Raw genomic sequence first — 27501 nt, forward strand, 5'->3', positions numbered from 1 at the left:
TAAATATGTATCAATACGTGTATCACGTGTACACAATTCAATTACTTGCAATCATCCAAGATGAATGATTAAAATTATTCCATTACGTGTTGCGACACAAGCACACCTTATCACGTAATTGAAAATGAATGAAATTTGCAAACAAATAGAACAAACGTGGATGAAATAAAAGTCGTCAAAAAATAACACACAAAATATTCAAACTTGATCGCTGTATATAGAGCGCGTCGGAAATGGAAAACGAAAAAAAAACGGAAACCGATGAAACAATGATAAATAAAATGTGAACCGGAAGTAACTCAATGTCTTTCCTCATATAACTATAAAATTGGAAATTGATTTGAAGTAACACGAAAAATAAAATCTATACAAATACGCGCGGCGATCAACCGTTGAAATAAAAATGACATTGACACTAATTAGCTATCACGCGTTTAAATATTTAAATAAATATCGATATAAAAATACAGTGACGGATAAAAAAAATGAGATTTCTTGTTTTATCTACTTGTGAACGACTCTGATGAAGTTTCAAAATTTCGACAATAATCCCCCAGACAGGATGCGATGTATTAGAACAATGATAATCGCTATCCCGATCACAAATATCTGTTTCTCATATACGTATACAGATATCGTTATATATCATTACTTTTTATCTGGATCACTTGTCGTAAAGATTCTAAAAAAAAAAAAAAAAATCGAGATATCAACCGATACAAACTTATGCAATCAAATATCACGTGTTCACATACAACCCTTATATAATTTACATACAGTTATCCTTATTAATAGTAATAAATATCATAGATTATCAATGATCAATTAAAACGACGATAATTGAGAGATGAAGAAGAAAAACAATGGCACTTCAATCGCTCGCTAACGCCTCAGGAGCGTCAACCGGATAAACATATAAAATAAAAAAATAATAATATATATTACGTCTTAGATCGGTGAGGAATTACGTTATGGCTAGTAAAGGTAGATTAGACGGATTTATTCATAAAGTTAAACGAGCGAGCAAGCTGTCGACGACTTTACAAACTGCTCTCAGAGGACGGCTGTATAATAAGAGAAACGTGTTTAAGATTTGAGGTCACTGCAGTAATAGCCCCTATAACAGAGATCGGTAACAAGAGTAAACCTGCTATGGTTAAAATATGTAAAGATACGTACATTATATCGTAAAGATTCGACGAATAGGTGATAAATGAATTCATTTTTTGCCATCTTACTTAATCAACAGCTAAACTCAATGATTATAAGCTGCAAACCTATTCTTCATTCGTTTTTGTCCTATTTGTTTGTTTTTTGTTGTGTTAAATTTTTATCAATATCTATGAACGCGACCCTTCGAGAATTAATTTTTCCAGAAAAAAAGTAGGTCAGTGTCAAAAGTGAGAATATAGGCATGCATTTATATACGCATGAAAGAGAATATCTTAACGCATACTAGAGACACAGAGTTTTAATACCTATGAATGCCTACAACTACACAGTCAAGGCTTGATCTCTTGGTACGTACCTATACCATCTGTATAGTAAATGTGACATCGCCACTTTGCATATTAATTAATTACCTACATTTGTTACAATAGCATCCAGATTCCAACCATATAAGAACTTGTATCTTGTAAGATGAAGAAAAAAAAACATTATAATAATAACTAGAATAATGATGACAATAATTACAACAATCATGGTTACGCCAAGTGATTTTCCAGGGACATACGAACGTTGGAATCCCATGAAAGAATTAAATTCACCTCATTCATGATCTCCGGTAGTTGACCAGAGGAGAAATAATTAAATATAATTAATGAGTAACAACAATGACAAGTAAGATCTTGCCCCTTATTGTCAAGAATCTGAGACTATATCTAATTAATTGTATTCAAATCAAACTTTGATGTAGGAAAAAACAAATGTCTCATCGCTTATAAAATTTGCATATCACAGGTAGTATTTGCTTTAATTATTTTATTTATATTGTTTACTCTTCCGAATGTTGTGCCGGTTGTACCTCAATTCTGAGGGTCATTTCCGGTTAAATCGAACGGATAAATGATCTCTCCAGACAGCGCAAGAACGACCTTCGATGTCTTCGGTCTTTTGAGAAGAAGGAAAAAGCAGTTAAAAAAATGATAAACAAGATTTACGTATAGCCACCCATACATGAGCGTGAAATTGCGGAAGGGTATTTCGTACTTGAATAATTATAAACGGAAACTGGGTCGTCTCTCGACTTCCGGAATATTAATCGATAATAATAATATCAATAATAATAATCGGTCCTTAGAGGTCATTCTATTTATAAGTCGAAAACCTCACAATGCAGAATATACGTCTCATTTCATACTTCGAGTCAAGGTGGCGTCCAATTCATCTCCTTCTTCATCGGCATCCGGCAGCCTTTGATCTGTCGAAGGACGAAGAAACAAAAAAAAATTTAATTGATAGGCAAATTAAAATATCGACTAATTAATTCATGTAAGCGTACCTACGAATACATTGTTGCTGTAACGTACGTATATAGTTCTCAGTTTTTTTTTCTTCCATCGATATCAACGTTCCATAAGCGGATGCAAATTTAAAGTTGTTCGATAATACTGTTTCTTTTTTTTTTTCTTTTTTTGTCGTATTTTCTATTCCTTTGCCCAAATGAGTATATCGGAGAATTCTTTTTTTGCCTCCAAACAACTCCATTAGGCGCGCTGGCTCATTACGTTACATTTAAGATAATAGAGATCCCACTCATTGAACGTACCTGAAACGAATAGAGAACAAAATATACCTAACATATTACCAAATATTCTGGTTCACGTCAATATTGTGAGAACAATTATTATTCTAGTCTACTTCGTCTTGTTCCATTCTTCCTCCCGTATCCCATTATACCTTTGCACGGTTTAGTTATACAAATTACCGATTATTTTAATTACTACACATACTATTACATTTATTTTTTTTTTCGTTTTTTTGTTCTGCGGTAAATCATGATATAGCCACAATCGTCGTCATCATTACTGTTGGTACAATTGTTTTAAAATATCGAAATATTATTCTAGTAATTGTACGGTTCTATCGACAAACAATATGAAGTTATGTACTACGAGTAGGCGTGACAAGAGTCACAAAACTAAATGATTTATATTAAGTTTTTAACATGCATGCAACAATTACCGTTATCACATTCTGTCGCGGTATAAGACGAGATGAATTGATGATTTTATTAGTCTCGTACCAGTTCTTTGTACCCTTTAATTTGAAGTTCTAAAAATAAACTTAAGGAAAAATTTAAATAGATCTCTTTGTGTAATGTACGTAGCTGAAATTGCAAAACGTTGCCAGACGAATGCAAAATTTTATCATCATTTCGTCATCTCTGTATTTGAAATGCCTGTTTTGTATCCTTATGTACGAATTTTTCAAAACGAGTAACAAAAAAATTACGGATCTTTGCAAGTCGGTGAGCGTGTAGATCAATCGCCTAATAATCGACGTGACTTAAGTGGTCTTGTACGGTCATCAAAAAAGTGTTATCCGGCAGGATACAATTGGGCGATTCATTCGAATTCGAGAAGGCAACAAAATATTTCAGATGAATATCGCCGCACGAGCACCGAGGTACCTGTAAAAAAGTGCCACTAATTTTCGAATCGCATGATGATGAAAATTGCGCATTTCTAAAGGGAATTTTCAAGCTACAAAACCATTACGACGCCATTTTTGCGCAATTGTTTCGACGCAAGGTGCACATATGGTAGAAGAAAAGAAGGAGAACGCAAAATTGCTGCATTCATCGCTGCAAAGCTGTAAAACTGCAGAAAAAAACTGCGCAAAATTCAAATTCCGGATGACAGTTTCAAAGTCAAAGATTCAAGCTTCAAAACGCATTTTTTTCATCGCGATCCGTTCATTCTCGACGAAGTTACACTCGTTTGAAAATAGGTCTTTATTACGACCAAATTCGAGCGATCCTTCAATTGGTGCGAGCGCAGTGTAGGTATGTGGTTGATTTGACGTAAAATGTCCGACAGATGCACAGGTGTGAGAAATCGTTCGTACACGTAGATATGTAACGTATAGAAATATAAAACAATATTATTCACATCTTGATAAAAAGGTAATGAAATAGCCGACGTTTCTCGTATACAGTTCAAATAATTTACACCTACGACAACGAAATGTTTTTTGCGCGTCTCGACGTTTTACAAAATAACAGTAACAATAGTAATAATGTTGATAATAATGACAAATACAATAAAATAAAATCTCGAACACTCAAATTTTTATCATTTTTCATCAACAACCATTAGCATATCATTATTATCACATGTTTTCGATCATCAATCATTTTGATTTGATCATTTACTTTGATATTATTATACGTATAGGTAGTACAGGTGAATGTAATCCGTACGTGGATTATAATATATTTTATCTTATATTGCAACGACGTCGATATCTGTGTCAGTTCTAATTCCACTCTAAATAATTTAAAACGCAATGAGCTGCAGCATGAACGACGTATTCATATGTAGTTAGAATGCGGTTTTGCATTCCGAACAGAGTATATATGATCACTATACCTATATGTTACACGTATGTACATACGTATAAATACATTTATGTAGATCGTTATTGCTCGATTACAACATTCGACTAGTGAAGAAATATTATGGATAGGAAATTTGAAATTAGGTATATGATTTGCTACATTGGTATATAATTTGTACATGATTTTGATTATATTTATAACTTGAATATTAAATAATCGAAGTGAGGGGTGGGGGGCAAGGAAGAGAAGAATATATCAAGCGTTTGTGTTATACATATATTAAGATATAGTGAAAATATGGCAAACCAGGTTCGTCGCTATACGTAATAAGCAAGGTGTGAAAATATATTAATATATCTTTGAAACCTTGGACATCGATGGATAGAATATAATCGTCGTCGAATGCCCTGATCGATATAATTGTTTTCTCGATCAAAAGACACCGTGTAATGTTATATAATCTCGATCAATAAGAACGAAATGATTGCGGCTGATTATATTCTTCACTTTTCGCCAGCAAACTTTTTTTTGAATTCTTTGTTAAAAAAAAATATTTTTTACTAAAAGTACAGCGCAGAATCAATAATGTTAGATCGCGCTTATCGTCTGTACGTATCATCGAACAGCTCATCATTTACGAATTCTTTTATTTCAATTTGGTTTTTTCCTTCCCTTTTTTTCTCTACTTATTCAAGATAACATGTGAAAGAGAAAAATTCGATCGAGTAGGAAATTGCGCTTACTGGAAAATAAACATCTCAAGTATTGAGTCAACAAATCGAAGAATTATTTATCGACTATTGGATTAGTTTTTTAGAATATGTTTATTTTATTTAATTTTATTAACTGAATTCATTTATTTCTTTATTTATTTCTTTTTGTTCGTTGAAATACCGCAGAGATTTTATAAATCAATAATGATTTTTTCTTCATTTATCTCTATAGCTTCACTATTCAATCGCCTATCTCAATTTCATCTTTGATAGAAATACAGAAATAACGCGGAGTCGCGTCTGAACGTTTAAAATCGTACTGCTTTTTCTCTTTCTTCTCATACTCAAATCCGAGTATAAAATAAAATTTTTTTCCAACGAATTTTCTTTAGCGATGATAAGCATATCGCATAGCACTGGGGTGTAAATACATATAGGAGATACACAGTAGGTATCCCCATATAGATCTAGTTAAAATATTTGTTTGTAAACACGATTTCTTAAAATAGAATTTTTTTCACCGCAAATTTCCCGCGTGATGTTATGAAAGATTTGCATAGGTTTGATGTAAGTGACGGTAATTACGGTTTATTGGTGGCATATACGCGTGTGTCTTACAATATTTTTATGACTACGATTCATGTTATCACGTTATACTTTTTTGAAGATAAAGACAATAAAGAAATTGTAGATTAAATCTATCACGCAAGTATACACTCATGTTGTATCTATCAATATTATCGAAAGAGGATATCACAGTTAATGTCACAAGTTCATTTATCGGGTTAATAAAAAATTGAATTGCGTATAGCAAAGTCGCGGTCATCGGCGAACTATGTGATGATCGTGCAATCGATTTGAATCAAATATTATCCAGATAATAAGAACTGACTATAGAAAATTTACAAGGATTTGGATTTAATAATCCCAAGTGCTTAAAATTTCGGATAAGCCCAACACCAACCCACCGAAAACTCATAATCAGTACTTCTTTTTTGACTAATAGTATCTGCATTTTGGACATACACGTATCAGTACACGAGATAATGTTAAAGATCTTCAATCCTGCATAGAACTTCGGATTATGATTTTATCCTACTTCGCCTTCTGCTCTCGCAGTGGGTATACGATACGGTAAAAAGATGAATAAATGAAAACGGAAAATTATCAATATTATATGATAAAATTGCCAATTCACAATCATATGATCGCCTGGCAATCGTTACATCTTCGATACACAATTCAAAAAATTAGTTCAATTTCACGTATCGTTAATTGATTATAAAATAGGTAATTTGAAATCATAATCTCCGAGCAATCGTTCCGTATTAAACAAACAATTTTTAAAATTAGTTTAATTTCACGCATTGTTAATTAAATAATCATCCATTCATGCCATCTGTGTACATAATTATAAAATCCAAGGCAAGATTTATCCATTCCGTTTCAACGATCTATAATAATACTATAAGGTAAGTCGTAGGTATACGTAACTATAAGAGAAGTTAATCCTTACAGAAGTTCGAGTTTCCAATAGTAGGACGCGATATAGGTATACACATAATGCATGGACACGTGTTCCAGAGTTGAGGTCAACAGCTTTTAACGCGTAAGACTTTGTAAAAATGAATGAATAAATGAATAAATAAATCAAACAACATTCATAATAATGAGCAAATAATTATTATAACGAAACGTTGTAATCATTAATAATGTACGCTCCACATATCAGGAAGTCAAAGAAAATTGTTCCTGAATCACCCTGGAAGTAATGTACCTGTAATTAAAAAACACGGTATAAAATAATGGATGTACTGGTAAAAACAGGAAACGAATAAGAGAATAAACATCTGAATAGTAAGATTGCACTTGGGAAAAACATACCTTGAACATGATATTTGAGTGGCAAAAAAAAAAGGATGGGGTGAAATCGTGTGAACCACGAAAAAAAAAAAACAAGAAATAACGAAGATAAATAAATAAATAAATAAATAAATATTGATTGAATAAAAAACGAATTCTTTCCAATCTTCGTTTGAAATGTGCGTACGGGTAATAAGGACTTTGTTCTGTAGAGCAGTATGTTACATAACTAACTATCGCTACGCAAAAAGAAGCCATATTGTATACACAGATGTGAATCAATTTGTTCAATTAAAATTGTCAATTATTTCAAAACCTAGCATGTTTAAACTCCTATGTACATACATGTATGTACCAGACGTATTAGCAATTTATGTTTTTATGTGAATTGTGGTAATAGTCGAATATTCGAATCGGTAAAGTTACTTATCACAAATATCAATTGCAATATTGTTCAATGCGCTGCTGAGATTGTATAAACGCAATATCGTATCCTAGTTGAAATATCAACGTAAAAATTTCCACGATGATTAATGCATTAAGGAACTAAGTAGTCGTCGGACAAAAAGTTGAAGTGAATTTGAACAAACAGAAACTCATATAATAACAACAAAACCGACTACACGAGTCGATGCAGCAGCAACTTTAACTTTGGCATTAGTCTTTTTATTTAATAACTTTATTTTTTTCTTTTGGTTACATCGAAGTTTCTAGGTATGCGTCCCAATCATGTAAAGTCGATATATTGATAAATATTCTCGTGATTGATAACTATTATTCAGAAAAAAAAAACCAACACATCGGTTGTAGATGTACTCGTATGATATTATAGAAAAAAAAAATAAAAAATTGAATTTTTCAAAATCAATCAAAGCAAAAGTATAGAGAGAGTGAGCAAGTGCGACCTCTGACAAAGATAATCAATCTCAATAAGTCACGATGGTATTGCATTATTTTAATTATTATAATCCGAAGCATCTTGTCTTTTATTTTTCGAATATATCATTTGATCACTTCGAATTGTCTGGTTAGTCCGGCTGATAATTGTAGTATATAATAAATAATAAAATACGTTTTTTTTATTATGAAAAAATGTTGTAAAAAATAATTTTTCCAAACGATTTGCATACCTACAGGTTTTTCAACATTATATGCAAGAAATCTGATCGTACATGATCGAAGTCGATGGAATATCTGGTGTAGTACCATATCACGTATAGGTATACGTCACCATAGATGCATAAACTTTTATGATCTATACAACAATCACACGTGGTATGAGTATGTAACCATATACAGTACGTACATACCTGTAAGTACATAGAAATGGCACGCGACCGTGTAAACTTATCGATACAAAGATATAAGCCTTGATAAGAATATAAGCCGTGATAAGTTTGAAATGACGATCGATATATCAGCGTGTAATAATCATCATTTACTGATATGATACACTTGTACGAAAGGACGCAAAAAAAAAAAAATCAAAAAAGAATAAATCACCTTCCGTACGTATTGTAATAAATATAATTGATATTACTGTATCCTGAGACCTCAGAGTATGTTTGCAAAAATGAACGAAAGTACAAAAATTTGAAAATTCACCTCATAGAACCTTAATAACGACGATAAAAAATTTCAATTGTTCAAATTCATATCATCGTTATTGAAAATAATTATTTAACAGGCAACTTATTATCTTCACAAAAGGTATATCGATATGGAATAACGATAAATTTTTTCTTCGTTGTGTAATTACTGTAGTTATACAAGTATACCACTCCATATTTGAATAACCCACTACCAATTGAACATGAGCTTTGCGCACAGTCCGGCCTTCAACTTGTCAGTAATCGTTTGCTTGTATTTGCATTTATCGTATCTGGTGGAATACCTGAAATAAAAGAAAAAAAAAAGTGTTATCAAAATATCATATCTATATTTACTATAAATAAAGAAAGTTGCAATATATCTCGCCGTAATCCATTAGACATAAATAATCAACCATAAATATTCAATCTCCAAATCATTTGAAACAAGAACCAAATAAAAAAAAAAGGAAATAACACGAAGCATGCAATAAAATATGCAGATTATACCTATATGCGTTATAACTGAGCTAGATAATGTATGAAAAAAGAAAGAAAAAGCAATTTTTCACTATCTACGGCATAATTCTATAATGATCGAAATTATTGCCCCTACTTAGATAGTTCGTAATTATGCATTATAATATCGTTCAAGTAAGATGAGACAATGTCAGTTATATAAAACACACGTATCGTACCTCCCTACCATGCATATATTAATACTGCTTCCTGGAGGCCATTTGCGGGACACCAAGAGAGTTTTAAACTCCGCTCTTAAGACTATATTCCAGTCTTTAAACACCTCGCAATCCATCCGTTGACCACTGTCAGTTCGCACGGGTGTTCTCGTAGCAAAACGTACATAGGCATATACATACTTATATAGTACATACCTATATCGGTACGTCCCGCGTATAACTACACAGAGATAATTCATTTGAGTACTTATTAAAATTTCACGCTAAAAATTAATATCAATTAAAAATTATAATATTCAATATACTTTTTTTATACCTGTACCAAAGCTATGTACAGGATTCTTATATCTACGCGGAGTTTATACCTGTTATAATTACTTTGCACATATTAGATGTAAAAAATGAAAAAATAAATCGTGAAGCCAAAATACAAAACATTTAAAAAAGAAAAAAGCAAATTTGGATAATTTTGGATTAAATGAATGTAAAAAAACTGTTCGAAAGATAAACAAAAAAAAGAAATAAAAGGAAAAACATTCGGTGAAGTGACAATTGAACGTAAGATAAATATTATTACTACTACATCCAAAATGTTTTTAATATATTATTTTGTCCTCGGAAAAAAATGATAACGAAAATAGAAGATAGAAAATTTTATTCCCATACTTATACCATAGATATATTGTTCAATATATCTATGCTTATAATCTATAATAAGGTGTACAAAATACATGCTGCTTATGTACTCACCAATAATTCCCAGTATCCCTAATCAGGATATTTTGAATTTTTTTTATCATTAGGGTTTTCCATTCCTTCCCTTGTATGATAATAAAAAGAATTATTATAATTACGATAATAATGATGACAATTCAATACCCCGAAGAGTTGACCAAATGAGACTACATATCGGCATTGATGTGATATTAAGTTATTCGTCAGTACATGCAGATATGAGCGAACGCACTACCTCTCGAAAGTGCGAAAAAAATGAATAAATAAATGAGCGAATGAAAATACTGAAATGCATTTTTGCATTGAACATCATCGTCTTAGTTCTTGCAGGAAATCCGCGGGTGCGAGGAATTGCGATAATTACTCGAGCGAAATATAATCCATACATTTTTTTCTCTCAATTATCATTACTACCCCTTCGATACCACACTTTTTTTGTGCCCACTTGTTGCACACAGGCCTCCGATGCGTATTCGCACCTGTGTAATGGTACAATTTTCATTATTATTTGCTGTTGTTGTTATCAATAGTTTGTTTCAGTAAGATATGAGTCGATGTATGATAGATGATCGCGGGCTGGTATCCAACTATGCATATGAACCTATACTGGGGACTGGGGAGTGGGGGAGTGTAAGATATTTTATCAACAAATAGAGCAAATTGAATTGAAAAAAAAAAAAAAATCAACAAGAAAAATTCTTGTAGACGGATAAAGTATCAAGTATATTAAGAATATACATTAAGATATGATGTGACGTCATTATAATGGGTAGTTTGTGTTCTACAACTTTTTAACAGCGGCGCTTTTCTTTTAAATTATTTATTTTATTTCATTCTATTCAACTTTTCAGTTTACTTGATTTATTAATTTTTTCTCACTCGGTTCTTTATATCTTTTCATAATCTTCAGATCTGCAGCACTCGATCATTGGTATGTATGTACATATGTATATAACAATGTACCTATATAGTATGTACATGTATAGATAGGTAGTATAATATAGAGTAGATAGGGAATAACGAGGCAGACAAGCGCAATATAACATTATTATGTGGCTTGTGCATGCAGCAAAAGTTGAAGGTGGGGATCGAGAGATTTAAAACCAAGCGGAACACTGCGAATACAGCACAGTCCTCAAAACGCGCAATCTTCCCCATCAGCTCTAATAACTATTATGTATAATTAGTTCGCAAACGCAATCAAAAATATTTGTATTCGTTCGTTTTACTTATTTATTATTTTATTATTTATTTTTTATTTTTTTAAATTTATTTTTGCTACGGACAATGTTATTCTCAATGCAGAATGAAAAATAATAATAATAATTATAACAATAATAATAATAATAATATGCCCAAAAAGTTCCAGTATAAATCTTGTTTTCTTTTTATTTATTTATTTTTTTGTACATAATTTTACTGTGAGTACATGAAATAATTCACAACTCTGACGCGAAAAGGATAGAAAAAGAAAAAACTAAGAGAATCACCCCGTCTTTCTAAACAAACAAGAAAACAAAATAACAATAACGAAATATTAGTAAAAATAAAAAAGAACAAGTGGGCCTTCTGTCATCGACAGCTGAAATTCTTCCCAAACTGGTGACTTTGTGCTTTTACGCCTGTGAGCAAGCCTGTGAGTATGATGAAAGAATAAGTAAATAGGTAAATAATGAGATTCCGCTATTATAGAAAAAAGAGGAAAAAAACGTAACAAATGGAACATGACATTTTTTCTCTATCTATCGGAATGTTGTTTTTTTTTTTTTTTTTTTTTTTTCTTTTTGTTATGTTTCGTTCTAAATTGTGCTTATTCATTTTTTTTGCTCAATCGTAGTCTAGACATCATATTGGCAAATGTTGGTCTAGAGCCTTCGAATTAATTTTCAGCCTCGAGCTGTAAAATGTAAAAAAATTATAGTAATAATTCGATGTCGGTTTACCTATAGACTTCTATTGGATCAACATTTGTAGATTAAAAAAAGAAAATAAATTATTTTTGAATAGCAAATTTTGAAAGAGCTGCAACGTTTGGGAAAAAGAATTACGTTCAAATATCGTTTCACCACATATAATTAATTGTTACCGCATGATAATCAGTCAGGTATCTCATTCATTCATCAACTTCGTGCTTATATAATATGTTCAATATATCTATGCTTATACCTATTGTATTATAAATCTATGCGACAAAAACTATGGAACGCAAATGAACAAGAATTGCGAATCAATCCGAAAACAGAAAAGACAAATTTTTCATTTACCCCAGAGGTAAAAAAACCAAACAAACTCAAGATGGTTACCGTGATGTTATATCTATTTTTTACTCGTTGTTTAATTATTTCAGCAGCAATTTATATGTAATTTCAGTTACATATCTTGTAATAATATAGAAGTTGATCAAAATGATGTTACGAGTTACGTAAGTAACTGCGATAATTGACTGGTACTATAGATGTATTGAACTCTATGCTGGTAGCTACAGGATTGTATTAAAACCGGAAATAGGTGAACATGTGTGCTGCAAGAATGAAAATTTATCTTAATCGCTATCCGTACATCATCAACATCAGTATTATGTAAAAAAATCTGATGAATGACAACGTCATGTAATCGAATTGGTTGTTTGTTTGTTTTTTTTTACCGCACTAATGTCAGTATTCTAGACTGATTGCAGTTTTGTATCAATATCTTTTCAACGAAATATCCTTTTTTTAACGGTTGGAATAGTTACGTTAATTAATTTATATATACATATTTTTTGAATCATTTTTCATCTTTTGTAGTATGAAATGACACATTCGATAATGTTTCAAAGGAGGAATGGAGTTGAAAGATAATAGAATAAACATTCAGGATTTCTAAACTATCGGTAACTCAGATATGAGATGCGGACGTTAGTAAAGACAGTAAATTCTTCAAATATCATATAGCTGCCATAATGAAAAGAACAGAATTACAATTGCTGAAGAAAAAGAAAAAAGACGCTAGAACCCGAGAATGAATTTTTATGAATCCCTGATTATAATAGTTTTTTGATTATTGTCTAAACTACTGCATTACATCTGGATTCTTCGATTATTTCTACTGAAAAACCTCGTTAGAATTTTTTTGCTGCGAGCGCCTGATTATACGAAACTGGAATTGCATTGGAGGCTTCTGGCCTGCTGCATTTTATATGCATTTTATTTACGCGGTCGGTAATGCATTGCGCTATTATCGAGTGATTGCTGTTTACCTAAGGATGAAGAAATACTCCCTGGTCATTTCGGAAGTGACCGCAAGTTTTGTCAGACATGTAAATTGGAAGTCCTGACTCTGCGCCCAGGCTCGCAGCTGTTTAAAATTTCGAATACTACCGTGAAAACTGCTTATAAAAAACTATACACATGTGACAGCTGCTAGTTCTTGGAATAGACATCAGAGACTAATTTCGAATGGGTAATTAACGCGCGAAACACATACACCCATACCGAGTGAAGTTTATTTTGTTTTTGGATGCATAAAGAATATGAAGTCAAACGTATCTGAGGAAAAATAAGAAGTCTGCTGAAGAGATGAAAGAATGAACTGAAAGAAACGACAAACCGACTGTTCTCTTCTACCACTTGTTGAGACAAGTATTAAACTACATATCAGCTTCCACCGAATACTCAACTAGTTCACAACATAATATTCACTACGATATACAATTTTATAGTTTAACAGAATATAAGACAATACACCAACTTTAAAACATGGATCGTTATTATGATAGTGAAGACATGGCCACATCCAGCCAGGCCAATAACTGGGCGGTAGGTACAATTTGATACAAAGAAAAGGAATAGCTCTTCAAACGATTCCAATAATGGTGATAAGTGTACTAACTTTAACAAGGCACAATGGACTCTATTGCACCCGTCTGTGCAGCACAGACAAAAATCATACGCCCATTGCTATAATTATTATCATCATATTTGATAGCGTAGCTAATGGTTGTTTGATAAAAATTTATAAATATGATTTCGGTAATAATATTGAAAACTCTTCAAAATAATAATTCGTCTGAAAAATGAAAGTATTATCTCAATGGGTCAAACACAAACTATATCCAGTACCCGTGTACATAACTGTACTAAAAATGATTCATACTGTCTACATTCATGATTTGTTTGTGTCTAACATCGATTTAATTCTTTTGCTCATCCAATTCTGATACTTGGATCTTCTTTACTAAAATCTATGCTAAAATCAAACCGACATTGATTGAAATTTTTATCTTTCAGGCATCAGACAGAACTCCGTTACTAGGAGCGAGCCGTGGCAGCGGAAATATTATCAGCAATATGGGAGAAAAGAAAATAGGAATTTCTCAGCAGACCCTTGTCTCAACAGGAGGGTACAGCACCTCTGGTAAAAAACTTCCTCAATATATAGCAGCATTAGCAGCAACTCTTGGAGCCGTAGCATTCGGTACTGTTTTGGGATGGTCTAATGCAGCAGGAAAAGATGGTGTAACTTTAGCAGCTGAATACAAAATTCCGATAAGTACATCAGAGTTTTCATGGATTGGTTCAATAACTAACCTTGGAGCTGCGGCGATCTGTATTCCAATTGGTCTTCTGAGCGATATATTTGGCAGAAAGCCTAGCATGCTTATGTTGGTAGTTCCATTCACAATTGGCTGGGGTTTAACGATATGGGCAAACTCAGTGGTGATGTTTTACATTGGAAGATTTCTGGTTGGTGTAAGTGGAGGAGCATTTTGCGTTGCTGCACCCAATTACACATCTGAAATAGCAGAGACTGATGTCAGAGGAAAGTTAGGATCGTATTTTCAGCTGATGTTGACAATTGGTATATTATTATCGTACATCCTAGGGTCCTTTGTAAATATATTTACGCTGAGTTTGATCTCAGCTATATTTCCACTGATATTTTTTGCCGCGTTTATCTTCATGCCTGAAACACCAGGATATTATTTAATGAAAGATAAAGAAGATCAGGCAAAGGCGAGTCTCCTAAGACTTCGAGGTCCCAAATATGACGTTGATCAGGAGATACGGTTAAAAAAAGAAGCTATTGAAGAAAAGCGGAATAACCAAGGGTCTTTCATTTCCATTCTCAGATCAAAAGCTTCTATCAAAGCATTGATTATAGGATTTGGTTTGATGCTGTTTCAGCAACTGAGTGGAGTTAACGCCATAATATTCTATGTTGGTACACTATTTGGCAGTGGAAGCAGTATTCCTCCTGAGGTTTCAACAATCATTGTTGGAGTCATACAAGTTACTGCTGTGTTCTTTAGTACGCTTGTAGTAGACAGACTAGGGCGAAAAATCCTGCTTATTGCATCAAGTGTTTCAATGGCGATTGGCACGTTTACGCTAGGTATATATTTTTGCTTGAAGGAAAGAATGCACCTAGACGTATCCGCAATTACATGGCTCCCACTGGTAGCAACTTGTTTATTCCTCCTCATGTTCAACTTTGGTTTTGGTCCGCTACCATGGATGATGATGGGAGAGTTGTTTTCTCCACAGATAAAAGGCGTAGCCGCTAGTAGTGCGTGTCTTTTTAACTGGGTGATGGCTTTTTTGGTAACTCGATTTTACAGCGACCTTACGTTAAGTTTTGGAGTGGACGTTACATTTTGGATCTTCAGTGTGATTTGTGCACTAGCTTGCGTATTTGTAGTTTTCGTAGTTCCAGAAACGAAGGGAAAATCACTTGAGCAGATTCAAATAGAATTGGGCGGAAACCGATCCTCATCAACTGCAAGCACTGAAAAAGCTTAAGTTCTGTAAATTGTAAATAGCATTTATATTTCTCACTCAATGTCCAATAAAGAGAATGGCCTAATCTTCATGGATAACGGATAGTTTAGATAATTTTCCAATCGCGATAAAAGTAAGCGTATGTTATCTGAAGAAGCGCTCCTCCACCCTGTTATTCCGTCACAGAAAATCGAATGTATAGAACATAGAATGGAATAATTAATCGTCTTCAACGGTCTAGAGGAGTAACAATCGTTTTTTTGGAAATAGATTTAGGGATTATTAGCGCTTCAAATTTAATTTCGGCGTTTTTAAAATTGGAGTACTTAATAGTCTGAATATCAATCCTCCTATAAGACTGATTCTTTAGTAGATAATTAACCAGTCTCAGTTAAATGATACCATCCTGTTAAATTTAGTTCCGTGGCTCGTAATGTATTTTACTATTATATGTATAAAGAAAAACCTGTATCATAAATTGTTATGAGTATTGTAAATAAATTATTATTATAATTATTATTATCTTAACTATTATGTGTGTACGCATTATCTTCCTAGTCTCTAATTTATCCTCTATCAACATTCATATCGTTCCTAATATTTTTATTGCCCAAATAATGATATCCATCAGTTATTCCACACAGTATATAGCTCGACTCACGTCTCTTATCAGCCCCCAAAAAAAGTAAGATTATTGAAATAACTGAATATTGGCTTTGCGTAGAAGTAGAATGAAAAACAGAAATGCAGAAAAATAAATTACAGCAGAGGAAGATTAACGCGAGACTGGAGATTATATTATCATGCATTGCTATACTCGAAAAACCGAACCAATGTTTCTTAACAACAATAACGCAGCTGCCCTATCAATTAGTTTTGAACATAGATAGAAGGGTGATAGCCATAAATTGTTGGGGGCAAAGGAGTATCGCAAATAATTTTGGTTTCAATGAAATCAAAACTGAGTAACTGTTCTTTCATGCTGATCGTTACAAATGAAAAGTGTATATTATGGCTAGTCGAATAATTAAAGTACGTATAGAACCGCTAAAAAAAATATAAAAATATTTCCATGTACAAAATATTATGAAGCAAATGTTCGAGAATTCCCTGGAGTGTCATTTTTCAAAGTTTCATATTAAATAATTGTATTTCTCACCTTTCAGGTAACGGAGAGTACTCCGCTACTGCGAGAAGAAGAAGAGGGTGAGATGGATCAGCAAAAGAAGATTGCAGTATTTCCGCCGTCAACGGAAAGCTTCACCAAAGAGGGAAGAAAGCTGCCCCAATACTGTGCAGCTTTATCTGCTACACTCGGAGCTCTAGCATTTGGTTCAGCTCTTGGTTGGTCAACGGCTGCAGGTGACAATGGTGTAGATCTGATAGCAGAATATGGGGTTCCCATGAGCATTTCAGAGTTCTCATGGATGGGCTCAATAACAAACGTAGGAGCAGCATTGATGTGTCTTCCAATTGGGACTGTGATGGACCATCTAGGCCGCCGACCAAGCATGCTTCTTTTGGTAATTCCATTCACCATTGGCTGGGCATTGCTAATCTGGTCAAACTCAGTAGCGATGTTTTGCATTGGGAGGTTTTTGGTGGGTGTTGGCGGTGGAGCCTTCTGTGTCGCAATTCCAGTTTACACTGCAGAAATAGGTGAGACTAGTATCCGCGGAAGTCTCGGATCATACGTAGAGCTGATGCTTTGTGCAGGTGTTGTAATATCCTACTCATTGGGTGCTTTTGCAACAATATACCAGCTGTCACTGGTCTGTGCAATGATTCCACTGATATTCCTGGTTGTTTTTTACTTCATGCCGGAAAGTCCTATCTATTGTTTGATGAAGAACAGGGAAGACCTCGCAAGAGCAAGCCTCTTGTGGTTGCGAGGCCCTAACTATGACATAGAAAAAGAAATTAATATCCACAAAACAGCCTTGGAGGAAGAAGCAAGGAACAAGGGTTCATTCTTGGAAGGTATCAGGTCAAAAGCCGCCCAAAAAGGAATAGTAATTGCCTATGGTCTAATGATATTCCAGCAGCTGAGTGGCATAAATGCGATCGTATTTTACACTGGAACAGTATTCGGTAAAACCGGTAGTATATCCCCAGAAATATCGACGATTATTGTTGGCGCCTTGCAAGTACCGGCGGTCTTTATAAGTACTCTGCTAGTGGATAGAGCCGGTCGTAAGATCCTGCTTCTAATTTCCATAATTTCAATGAGTATTGGGACATTTGCAGTCGGCATTTATTTCTACCTAGAGCATATTAAGGCTGACGTGTCACAAATATGGTGGCTTCCGTTGATTGCAGTCAGCTTTTACATCTTCATGATCAGTATTGGTATTGGTCCGATCCCCTGGATGATGGTTGGAGAAATATTTAGCCCACAGATAAAAGGCATAGCTGGAAGTAGTGCTGGTTTTTTGAATTGGATGATGGCGTTTATCGTAACAAGGTTTTACAATGACCTTCTAGCAATTTTTGGGCAACACACAATGTTTTGGATCTTCAGTGTAATTTGTGCCATGGGTGCGGTGTTCGTTGTATTCATAGTACCAGAAACAAAAGGAAAATCTCTGGAACAGATTCAAATAGAACTAAGTGGAAAGCCTGTACCAGAGTGTGAAATAACAAAGGCTTGAATATGAAAAGTGACAACACAAAGACCAAACTTATTCCATTAATTGACTAGCAACGTGATAATCTGTTTTAATGTACTGTGCCAAATTTTACGGAGTGTACAGAAGTGCGGTCAGACGAGACATGTGATAATAAGTTTTTAATTTTTGAAGTATCGACGCTAATACCGCCATTTCTGCTCAGTAAAACCCTGAACTTTTCATCTAAGATAAAGTTTAGTCATGAAATAAATTTGTCTGCTTTTAAAATATAAACCATTAGAAAAAGAGTTGCACTATGCAATAACATAAACTAATGTCTCTGATAAACACATTGTTTATCATATGACATAATAACAACCCGAAGACTCGCCTTTCATACCATTGTCGTCGAATATTTCGTGCATTTAGAATAAAACTGTTGAGATGTTTTCGCAAAGCCTTTGGAACAAAAAAAATATTTGTGACTGAAAGTTGTCTCGTAAAAAGTTTTAGATTAGTATTTCTAGTGCAGCAAGGATCGTGACCAATAGGATAACAGATTAATGACGATAAGCCAAAAGTGCTCATATTGAAAAACTGATTGACGTTTATCAAACAGCAATGCAACTAATTAAGTCTTTTAATATTTCTTGTACGTAGCATACTTAAACGTCTGGGCCAAATATCGCAAGTAATACCATTTGCTCTCTCTTTGAAATGACAAGGAGAATATTAATTATAAGTTAAACTGCAAAAACTGGTTTGCTATTGCCTACATTTAAGATTATCAAATAAATACGTTTTATGCAATAATTTAATACAACGATCCTATCCCAGGAATAAAACGATATGTACAATGTGAGATTTGTACCATTCTTGTGATGAAACAGTGCCACACAGCATTATAAATATTGAGTATACACGATGATTGTATACATGTAAATTATGTACAATAAATACAACTATCCCCTCTGAAACAACCTGCTGCTGCTTATAGAAAGATTATTATTTTGCGTATAAACATCCCAACTAAGCATCTGTCAATATTTCAATAATTCTCTCATCTCAATGGTTGAAATTCTGATTCATCAAACTCGATCAGCCTTCATAATCTAGATCGCTTTATTGCTGAGGGATCTCAGGAAACAGATCAGCAACAATTTGATCTATAAGAGAATACGCCAAGTGTTTATTGAAGGCAGCATTTTGCAGCGGTTCGAACAACGACCGCATTAATTTATGCCAGGTCGAATGAAGTCCGAAAATCCACCAGGGAATCAGCGAACTTAAGCCCTCTAAAGCTCGCTCGCGTTTCTCACTCTCCGAAATCTCACTTTCAGAAATATCTTTTTCGTTTACTTTTGCTTCCATAATCGTTGCTTGCAATAACTTTACCACAAGAGCAGCTCTTCCGCCACTCAAAAGTTTTACCAGCGTTTCATTCAACACTTTATTCATTAACGGATCTAAACTCTGATAAGATAGAGAAGCTGCAAGCCAGTAAACACGTGCCAATGACGGAGGTACCTCCAGCAAACTGTCGACTACAGAAAACGATAATATTTTCAAGTCAACGGTAATAAACTTGATCAATGAAATAAAAGTTACTCAGAACTTACCAGCCTCGATGATACAATGAGTGGCGCCTGTGACATGTTGGGGTTGATTTGTCAGGACGAATTGAAAGTTCTGTAGTTTTGGTGGCAGATCAAGGTTGTTTTCAAATGGTCCTATATGGATCAAGTCCCGTCCTTTTTTTTGGGGGAGGCTCAGACTGTGTTCACTAGAAGGTTCAACTCCGACATCGGTGTGCTCATGTTTGATGATAACAGAGGTGAGGAAAGTATTCATGAATTTATCTAAATGCTGTCCCCGTTCTTTCCTCAATTTATGCGCAACATTTTGATAAAGCAGTCCAATATCAGGCGTGCTATAGCTGGAGTAGTGAGGCTCCATATCAGGAGCAGTAAGAAATGCGTGGAGCAATTCACTGCTCCTTAATTTTGGTTTAGCAAGTAGTTTCTGCAAAAAGTCTTGATACCTCTGTCTGTTCGTATTAAGAGATGGATGTTGATTTTTCCGAGCAGGGAGAGGTGAGTCGTTTAATTCTCTGTCACCGTGGAATTCAGCAAGTCGAGTTCTGAGATTATAAAAGTCAATATCTCTTCTTAAAACTGTCCAAGATTTTTCCTGGGACACGCTGTGAATCGCAATCATATAAAGAGGTTGAGCTCCACCCCCGTCGACATGTGGGACTGTAACTCGCCAAGCAGTGAGGTCTCGGCTGCCTCCTTCTTCACAAGAATTTGTAAGGCTGTGAAGTCTAGAAGAGCAATCAACTTCTTCGGCTTGGTACACGTTATCCGTTTGATAGGGAGATCCGTCTACTGCAGATGAACGTAATACTCTCTGAATTTTTCCTATTTGAGAGCTCAATCTACTACCTACACCTGTGGCAGCACCTTGAACACTTGAATATGAAAAAAGAAATATAGAAAATTTGTATCCAAAATACAAATGAGATTTTGGAGCCGAAATAGACACTTACTTATTCTGTTGAATTGACTTTGGCAAATGAGCCGGCACCTGTTGGCCACAGAGCAATGTGTACATCTGAAAATACCCAAGGAGTTTTTATTATTTCATTATAGCGGCAGGTAACAAAAATTCATTACCTGATAACTATGATGAAATGTCGGCAGACAAATTATTTCTAGAAGTGTATGAGCTTCCTGATGGGCCTGGTAAAGTGGACGTGAAGTTCTGAGTTCTTGAATTTTTCCTGGCCCCCCCTCAAGGACTTTTAATAAAAATAAAATATTTCTTGAAAGGATGATTAAGATTCATTAACATATGTTGATCAAGCATCAAAGTCTACTTACTTTTTTGTAATCCCTTCGATATGTGTAAAGGCAGGTATAAATAATTGGGACTATTTGGTATCAAGTAAGATGAATACAAACTCTGCGCAGCTGTATATAAATTTTCTTCAGTTTCAACTGTCATGTCTGGATTCAACATACGCTTGCTAAGGTCATCTGAAATAAATTATTTCCTATCATTGAGCAGACTGAACAAACCTATGAATTGAGCATCGAATTAATTATCTATGTATTACTGACCGATATCTAAGCAGAATTGTAGTAAATGGACTGGTCCAGTTTCTTTGATGTGTTGCATGAATAAGTACAGAAGCTGTGGGTTATTCAAGATTTCTTCCAAAGAGGGTTTCAAAGAATTAGGAAGCTTGTCGAAAAGTAGAGGAGGCATAGCCCAGGAATGTAATAGTGGAACGTTTACGGAATCTGTAGTCTGTGTAAACTCGCCTTCGTGATAAGTGGAAAGAATAATCAACGTATTTATATTATCCGGATCTGCAAGTGCATCGAGTGCAGGCAGCAAAACCCAGTTTGCTAAAATCTCTCTGAGAATAATCTATAAGAAAATTTTGAAAGTTTGTGGAAAAGAATAGAATCAACCATAGCTTTTTGGAAATAATGAAAATACCTTGTTATTGATGGAAAAATGAGTATTAGGTAGTAAATGTGGCATGAGTGTAGTAACCAAGCCTCTTAAATAGTTCAATTCTGCCTCTCGCGAATAAGCAGCAGGATGAATTCTGGAGCCAAGATAATCGGCAGCATAATCTGTTGGTCTTCCACCTTGATCTCGGGCGCGATTAACCAATACTCGCCAGTCCTGAGCATGTTGCAATGCTATAGGTACCAAGTGGTCAAAGATAACAGCTGCTGTATCTAAACGAAAAAGTCTTTGTGCTATGTTTCCAGTTGCTGTGGCTATAGAAGTTCTAAACTGATGAACAAAAGTTTCATCCACGGAGAATTCCGAGTACCAAGCAGAAACATATGTTTGTAAGAGTTGCTCGAGTAGCTGAAATGATGTAATAAACGAATCTAAGAGAGTTCTGATTATGAGTGAATATAATCACTCACATTTTCCAAGGCATCGTCGAAATCTTTTGGGACATTGACGCATGCAAAGTTCTTAGAAGGCCGATGACGTTTGCAGGCATTGCCTCCACACACCCCACAAGACTGTGGATCAACTGCTCTGGGACTCGACAAGCATGGAGCTTTATTGAAATTCAAACCCATATATCCCAGTGCTTTCAAACCCCATGACACACTGATGAAATATATTCCGCTTATCGTAACGATCCACGTTATGCTGTAAGAATTCATAATTAGCATTAAATCAAGCATTTGACAAATGAGTATTTACAAAAACCTATGTTGAGAATAACCTAGTATTTTACCTATCAAAAACTGCTAAAATTGCCGCAAATGTAAGCGCAATCAATGCCAGAGAACATTCGACTTTATCTCCAGACAATAATATCATTGTTCAAAGATTATTATTCAAATAATTGACCAAAAAATGATGCACCAAAAAAAAATTGCGGACATATTATATTTACGTAAAACAAGTTAAAATACACACAATCTGAATTGACAGTTCGCGCAGAGATTAGTTCGCGGTTGCAAACTGTCGAACAATTTCTTCGTCCATCGACTAATGCTCTAAGATCGACTACAAGACATGGGAGAGAGATGGGAGAGAGACTTCTTCCTGCGACCCCTAGGGACTGCATTTTTACCATACTGGTAGAATTCGGGCGTTGACATTCCGCTGACAGATGTAAAAAAGCACTTGTGTCAGAGATTCTGCTTGTGTACGCAATCTTCGTCCCTTGGTCGGTGTTGTATAAGGAAAATATAAATTGTTCTCAACGAGTTCTTATCATTGTTTATATATATTGTTGCTGTTGTTATGTGTTAATTATCAATATGTCAGTTAATCTGACCAAAAATAAAGACTCGCTTGTTGCCGCATGGCGAAGCGTCGTCGACGACAAATCATCCACCGATTGGTAAGCCATAAGTAATCGCTTACTTATCTTCTCAAAAGTTGATAATTTGAATTCATTGCCAAGATACTGACATTCCACCAACAGGCTCACATTTTCCTACAAACGATAACAATCTCGCAATTTCTTGTCTCATACAAACCATATATCTCTGGCTAGTTTGTATAAAATCTCTTGTTTATTCTAGGCTATAAAACTTTTTAAACAAATACATTTCAGGGCTGTATTCAGCTACGAAGGGCAGAGCAATGATTTGAAGGTAGTTGCTACAGGAGATGGAGGGCTTGAAGAAATGATTGAGGAACTTAACAGTGGAAAAATAATGTATGCCTTTTGTCGAGTCATCGACAAGAAAACAAGCCTTCCGAAATGTGTTCTAATCAATTGGGTGAGGTGTTAAACGAACGAATTGATCATATTACAATAAACTTCATATGATTAATGACAAACTCTAATTTCTAATCAATTACTGACAGAGATTTTATCTTGAAAAGGTTCTATTATTAAATCTCTTATCTTGTGTGGAACAAAGTGCTCAGAGAGGATGAGAGGAAACTCTCACATCCTGTGTAGACATGTAACTTCGTTATCTCAAATGTAATTCATTTGAAACCTCAGATAAAATGTTGTCAATGCAAGCAATGTTCGTTCAAATATTATTAGACTAATTTTTTGATTGCCTTTTTTTATTCTCCAATTCAACAGCAAGGTGAAGGGGCGCCGATAGTCAGAAAAGGAACATGTGCTAACCACATCAGGGATATAGAGAAATTGCTGAAAGGGGCTCACGTTACTGTAAATGCACGTACGGACGAGGAAGTCGAAGTTGACCTAATAATGGATAAATTAGCACGTGCCACAGGTTCTAGTTACAAGTTCAACGAACCAAGAGGTGAGAATGGTGGACAAATCGGCCCAGTGGGGACTACATACCGCAGGTTTGTTGATCTTTTATTTAAAATCAGTCGTTTTTATTTGTGTTCTGCCTTTTTTCTGATTTGATGGATTTATTATTCTTTTCCATTTTTCAGGGTAATACCTGAGCAAGAGATAAATGCCAGTGAGAGAGATCAGTTCTGGCAGCGAGAGGAACAGGAAGAAAAACTAAGATTGAAAGAAGAACGTTCGCGGCGAGAGCAAGAACGTCAAAAACTTGAACTTGAACGCCGTTCTAGAGAGGAAAAAGAGAGCCAATTCAGAGATGCCCAGGTGAATTGATTTCATTTGTATGATTTCATTTCGTTCCTTATTTTTGTTCAAAAGTTCTAAATAATTCATTTTGGTTGGGTGCAGGTCACGGCAAAGGAAAGTATGGTCTCAAAACACCGGCAGGCAGAATTGCGAGCTCAAGAGATAACGAATCTACGTAACCAGCAAAACACAGTGGTACAACAGAGCACGGATTCAGATGAAGAACGAAAATCACGTAGTGAGGAATTGCGTAGACAACGTAGTAAAGAAACTCAGCAGCTCATTGCTCAACGAACAATAAATGCAAGAGCTGTTTTTGAGCAAAACACCGCTGCCGGTCAAATGAAGAATTCGTTTGCTCAACAATCAGGACCGCAAAAGACGAACGATCCTGAAGTACCACTAGCAGAGTCTAATGGCAGTATTCAAGGGAACGAAACTTTGGCCAAAGTAAAAATCGAGCCGCAAATATCTGTCGAAGCTCCGAAAGAACAAGTCAAAGAAGAGGAATCGAAGATTGAGGATTCACAAGTCGATGCTCCTTCAACAGAATCTATTTCCTCTTCCCTGCAAAGTCAATCTAACAAAGAAAGTAAATCCAACACAGCTGAAGAATACCCTGCAGAAATCGCAGCACTAAACGACCAGGAGACTGAAAATGAACTTTACAATCAGCTTGAAGAAGGTTCCTACGTTTATTTTGACCCCAATAACGAGGGAATGAAAGCCCGGGCTCTGTACGATTACCAAGCTGCTGATAATACCGAAATTACTTTCGATCCTGGGGATATAATAACGCATATTGATGCAATAGATGAGGGTTGGTGGCAAGGCTTAGGACCCGATGGAACATATGGTCTATTTCCCGCGAATTATGTAGAAGTTATTGAGTAACTTTTCAGTTCGATTAAACGCGTAAGTAAGGCGTTAGCTTCTAACCTTACAGCTGTTCGGCAAAAAAACTTAACTCATGTATATTTATGCTTCAGGTATATTGAAGCCCGTTAGCAGCCTGCTGTCTCGAACAACCAGGCGTTGGTCGAGACGTAATAATTTTAAAATTATGTGGAGATAATTTGTCCCTCAGAGGTCTTGATTTCTCTAATGACATCTCTAGAGACAATTTGGTCTTTGGAGTGGATCATCGGTTACTACCAATATTATAATATAATTGTTTTATTCTTATTGTATTAATAGTATGATACCCAAGTGATTTTAAAGAATAAAATAATCATATTTCCAAACGAAAGACCTACTCAACAAAAAATTTATCGTCTGTAGCTAGGATTTTGACCAGCACCGGCCGCGGCTCCTCCTCCGGTGTGACTCAGGAATGCGAGATGTCCTTTCGGACATTTATTCGCATAATGACCTTTTGTTCCACATTTATAACACGTAACTTCTTCCAAAGGTTTTTGTGGCCCTCGTGGCGGGGGCCCACTATGTGAGTTCATGTGGTGATGTGGAGGGTGCGCTCCAGGCCCCCCACCCTCCAATTCCTGCCTTGCTTGCGCCTCTCGAATATCCGGTGGCATTTTGTTACAATAAATTGCCTTGTGACCCCCTTCGCCACAGAAATGACAAGTTATCATTACTTTCTTACCCTCCTTTGGCTGCATATCTTGGACGGCTGGAAGCTCAAACCTGGGGCTGCAATTAGTCGGAAATCGAGTGTTTTAAAGAATCTAATTTTCCATTGGGATAATAAATATGATAACATGCTGATATAGATTTGTAAACTTACTGCATGAATTTACAGATAGATCCGTCAGGACAAAATCCTGCGAGATATGCCATGCATAAAACTCTGCGAACGTGTCTATGCCTACAGAGTGGTCCATGTCTGCAAAATCCACGATCATACCATGGACAATCTCGAACTTTTGTTTCAGGGTCTATGTGGAGGAAAGGACACTCTTTGTTGTGGCATGCATCTGCAATTAACAAACAGAATATAAAAATTTTTTCAACTAAAAATGGTGAATAACAACGAAACTATCAGCAAAAAAGTAATCACATCTTACTAAATCGGGAGTAGAAGTAGCATTCTGGCATTTTTGTCATGTCATATTCGTGAAGGAATTCACACTGGTCTCCCTTTTTGCAAAGACCACGAAGCCAATGCTTGCAAACGATCGTTCTGTCTCCTCTGACATGCCTAAATGGGCAAGAACCTCCCTTGACACAGGTTCCTCGTGGGTAAAACTGGCAAACTGCGGCAATGGATTCTGTTAAAAAAATTAAATCAATGATTAATAGAAACTTCTCAGCAATTTCTTTTTTTTCCGTGATAAAGATCTATCGCGTACTTTATTTCAACTCATTTTCAACGTGTATTCACCCAAACTTTATTTACAAACTTCGGGGTTGGGGTTTGTTTACATCGCCGTATTCGGTTTGCATTCCAAATTTGTCAACAGTCATAACATAAATTGATCGTATTTAATCGATAGCTAATTGGAAAGATTTTAGATAAGCTTTTATAATAGCGAAATTGAATTTTTTCAATAGCCCTTGAGTATCGAAACCCAGAAGAAAAAATATACCATAACCTAAATCTGAATACAGTGTGAACATTCAAACACTTACTATCCATCCCCGTGAAGGGCAACGATAAAGCACCATATTGTTCGTCCAAGGCAATTTCAATGTCAAATCTCATGTGCTCGACATTAGCCACCATGCACTCCATCTTTTATTACCAAATATACCACAGATTATTATGTTCTGTCACTGAAAAATGTACTCACACTTCACAAAACGCGTCAAGGCGCTTCACGTCGATCGCGGTTGACGCCATGCTGAATTTCTTGATCTGACTGAATTGAATCGAATCCACTATCGAATCCATCGAATCTCGATATCGCGACCGAAGAGCTATCTATCGCATCC

The 27501-nt window shown here is 35.1% G+C and overlaps 5 protein-coding genes and 1 long non-coding RNA gene across 12 annotated transcripts; 3 read left to right on the top strand and 3 right to left on the bottom strand.

Annotated features, from left to right (window-relative positions):
* Window positions 1–984: 984 nt before the first annotated feature.
* Window positions 985–9571, bottom strand: LOC125499820. 6 transcript variants are annotated; one of them, XR_007276817.1, is made up of 4 exons: window positions 9428–9569; window positions 6304–9034; window positions 2504–2770; window positions 985–2422 (listed from the first exon to the last, which is right to left on the bottom strand). It is a non-coding gene; the product is annotated as an uncharacterized LOC125499820 (long non-coding RNA). The 6 variants fall into 6 exon arrangements; XR_007276816.1 differs by having other exon boundaries at window positions 4931–9034; XR_007276813.1 differs by having other exon boundaries at window positions 3187–9034.
* On the top strand, window positions 9541–19510 carry LOC105685763 (facilitated trehalose transporter Tret1-like). The gene is made up of 2 exons (XM_012400148.3): window positions 9541–9985; window positions 17088–19510. Exon 2 carries the CDS (start codon window positions 17133–17135, stop codon window positions 18570–18572), a length of 1440 nt encoding a protein of 479 aa, XP_012255571.1. The 5' UTR covers window positions 9541–9985; window positions 17088–17132; the 3' UTR covers window positions 18573–19510.
* LOC105685762 (facilitated trehalose transporter Tret1-like) lies at window positions 11307–16449 on the top strand. The gene is made up of 2 exons (XM_012400146.3): window positions 11307–11798; window positions 14431–16449. The coding sequence occupies exon 2, from the start codon at window positions 14491–14493 to the stop codon at window positions 15940–15942; it is 1452 nt and encodes a 483-aa protein (XP_012255569.2). The 5' UTR covers window positions 11307–11798; window positions 14431–14490; the 3' UTR covers window positions 15943–16449.
* On the bottom strand, window positions 19308–23058 carry LOC105685761 (sorting nexin-14-like). Of its 2 annotated transcripts, XM_012400145.3 has the most exons (9): window positions 22807–23058; window positions 22484–22718; window positions 22038–22421; window positions 21653–21965; window positions 21413–21568; window positions 21206–21330; window positions 21079–21143; window positions 20150–21000; window positions 19308–20074 (listed from the first exon to the last, which is right to left on the bottom strand). In XM_012400145.3, exons 1-9 carry the CDS (start codon window positions 22890–22892, stop codon window positions 19653–19655), a joined length of 2637 nt encoding a protein of 878 aa, XP_012255568.2. In that variant the 5' UTR covers window positions 22893–23058; the 3' UTR covers window positions 19308–19652. The 2 variants fall into 2 exon arrangements, with proteins under 2 accessions (XP_012255568.2, XP_048505459.1); XM_048649502.1 differs by lacking the exon at window positions 22807–23058 and having other exon boundaries at window positions 22038–22285; window positions 22484–22674.
* A 99-nt stretch (window positions 23059–23157) lies between these two features.
* Window positions 23158–25858, top strand: LOC105685820 (drebrin-like protein). Its single transcript, XM_012400251.3, has 6 exons — window positions 23158–23421; window positions 23638–23806; window positions 24124–24356; window positions 24450–24627; window positions 24712–25524; window positions 25599–25858. The coding sequence occupies exons 1-5, from the start codon at window positions 23339–23341 to the stop codon at window positions 25501–25503; spliced, it is 1455 nt and encodes a 484-aa protein (XP_012255674.1). The 5' UTR covers window positions 23158–23338; the 3' UTR covers window positions 25504–25524; window positions 25599–25858.
* On the bottom strand, window positions 25768–27443 carry LOC105685821 (cleavage and polyadenylation specificity factor subunit 4). The gene is made up of 4 exons (XM_012400252.3): window positions 27199–27443; window positions 26634–26837; window positions 26354–26543; window positions 25768–26259 (listed from the first exon to the last, which is right to left on the bottom strand). The coding sequence occupies exons 1-4, from the start codon at window positions 27299–27301 to the stop codon at window positions 25878–25880; spliced, it is 879 nt and encodes a 292-aa protein (XP_012255675.1). The 5' UTR covers window positions 27302–27443; the 3' UTR covers window positions 25768–25877.
* Window positions 27444–27501: the final 58 nt, after the last annotated feature.

This window comes from Athalia rosae, chromosome 2 (genome assembly GCF_917208135.1).
Source record: "Athalia rosae chromosome 2, iyAthRosa1.1, whole genome shotgun sequence".
NCBI lineage: Eukaryota > Metazoa > Arthropoda > Insecta > Hymenoptera > Athaliidae > Athalia > Athalia rosae.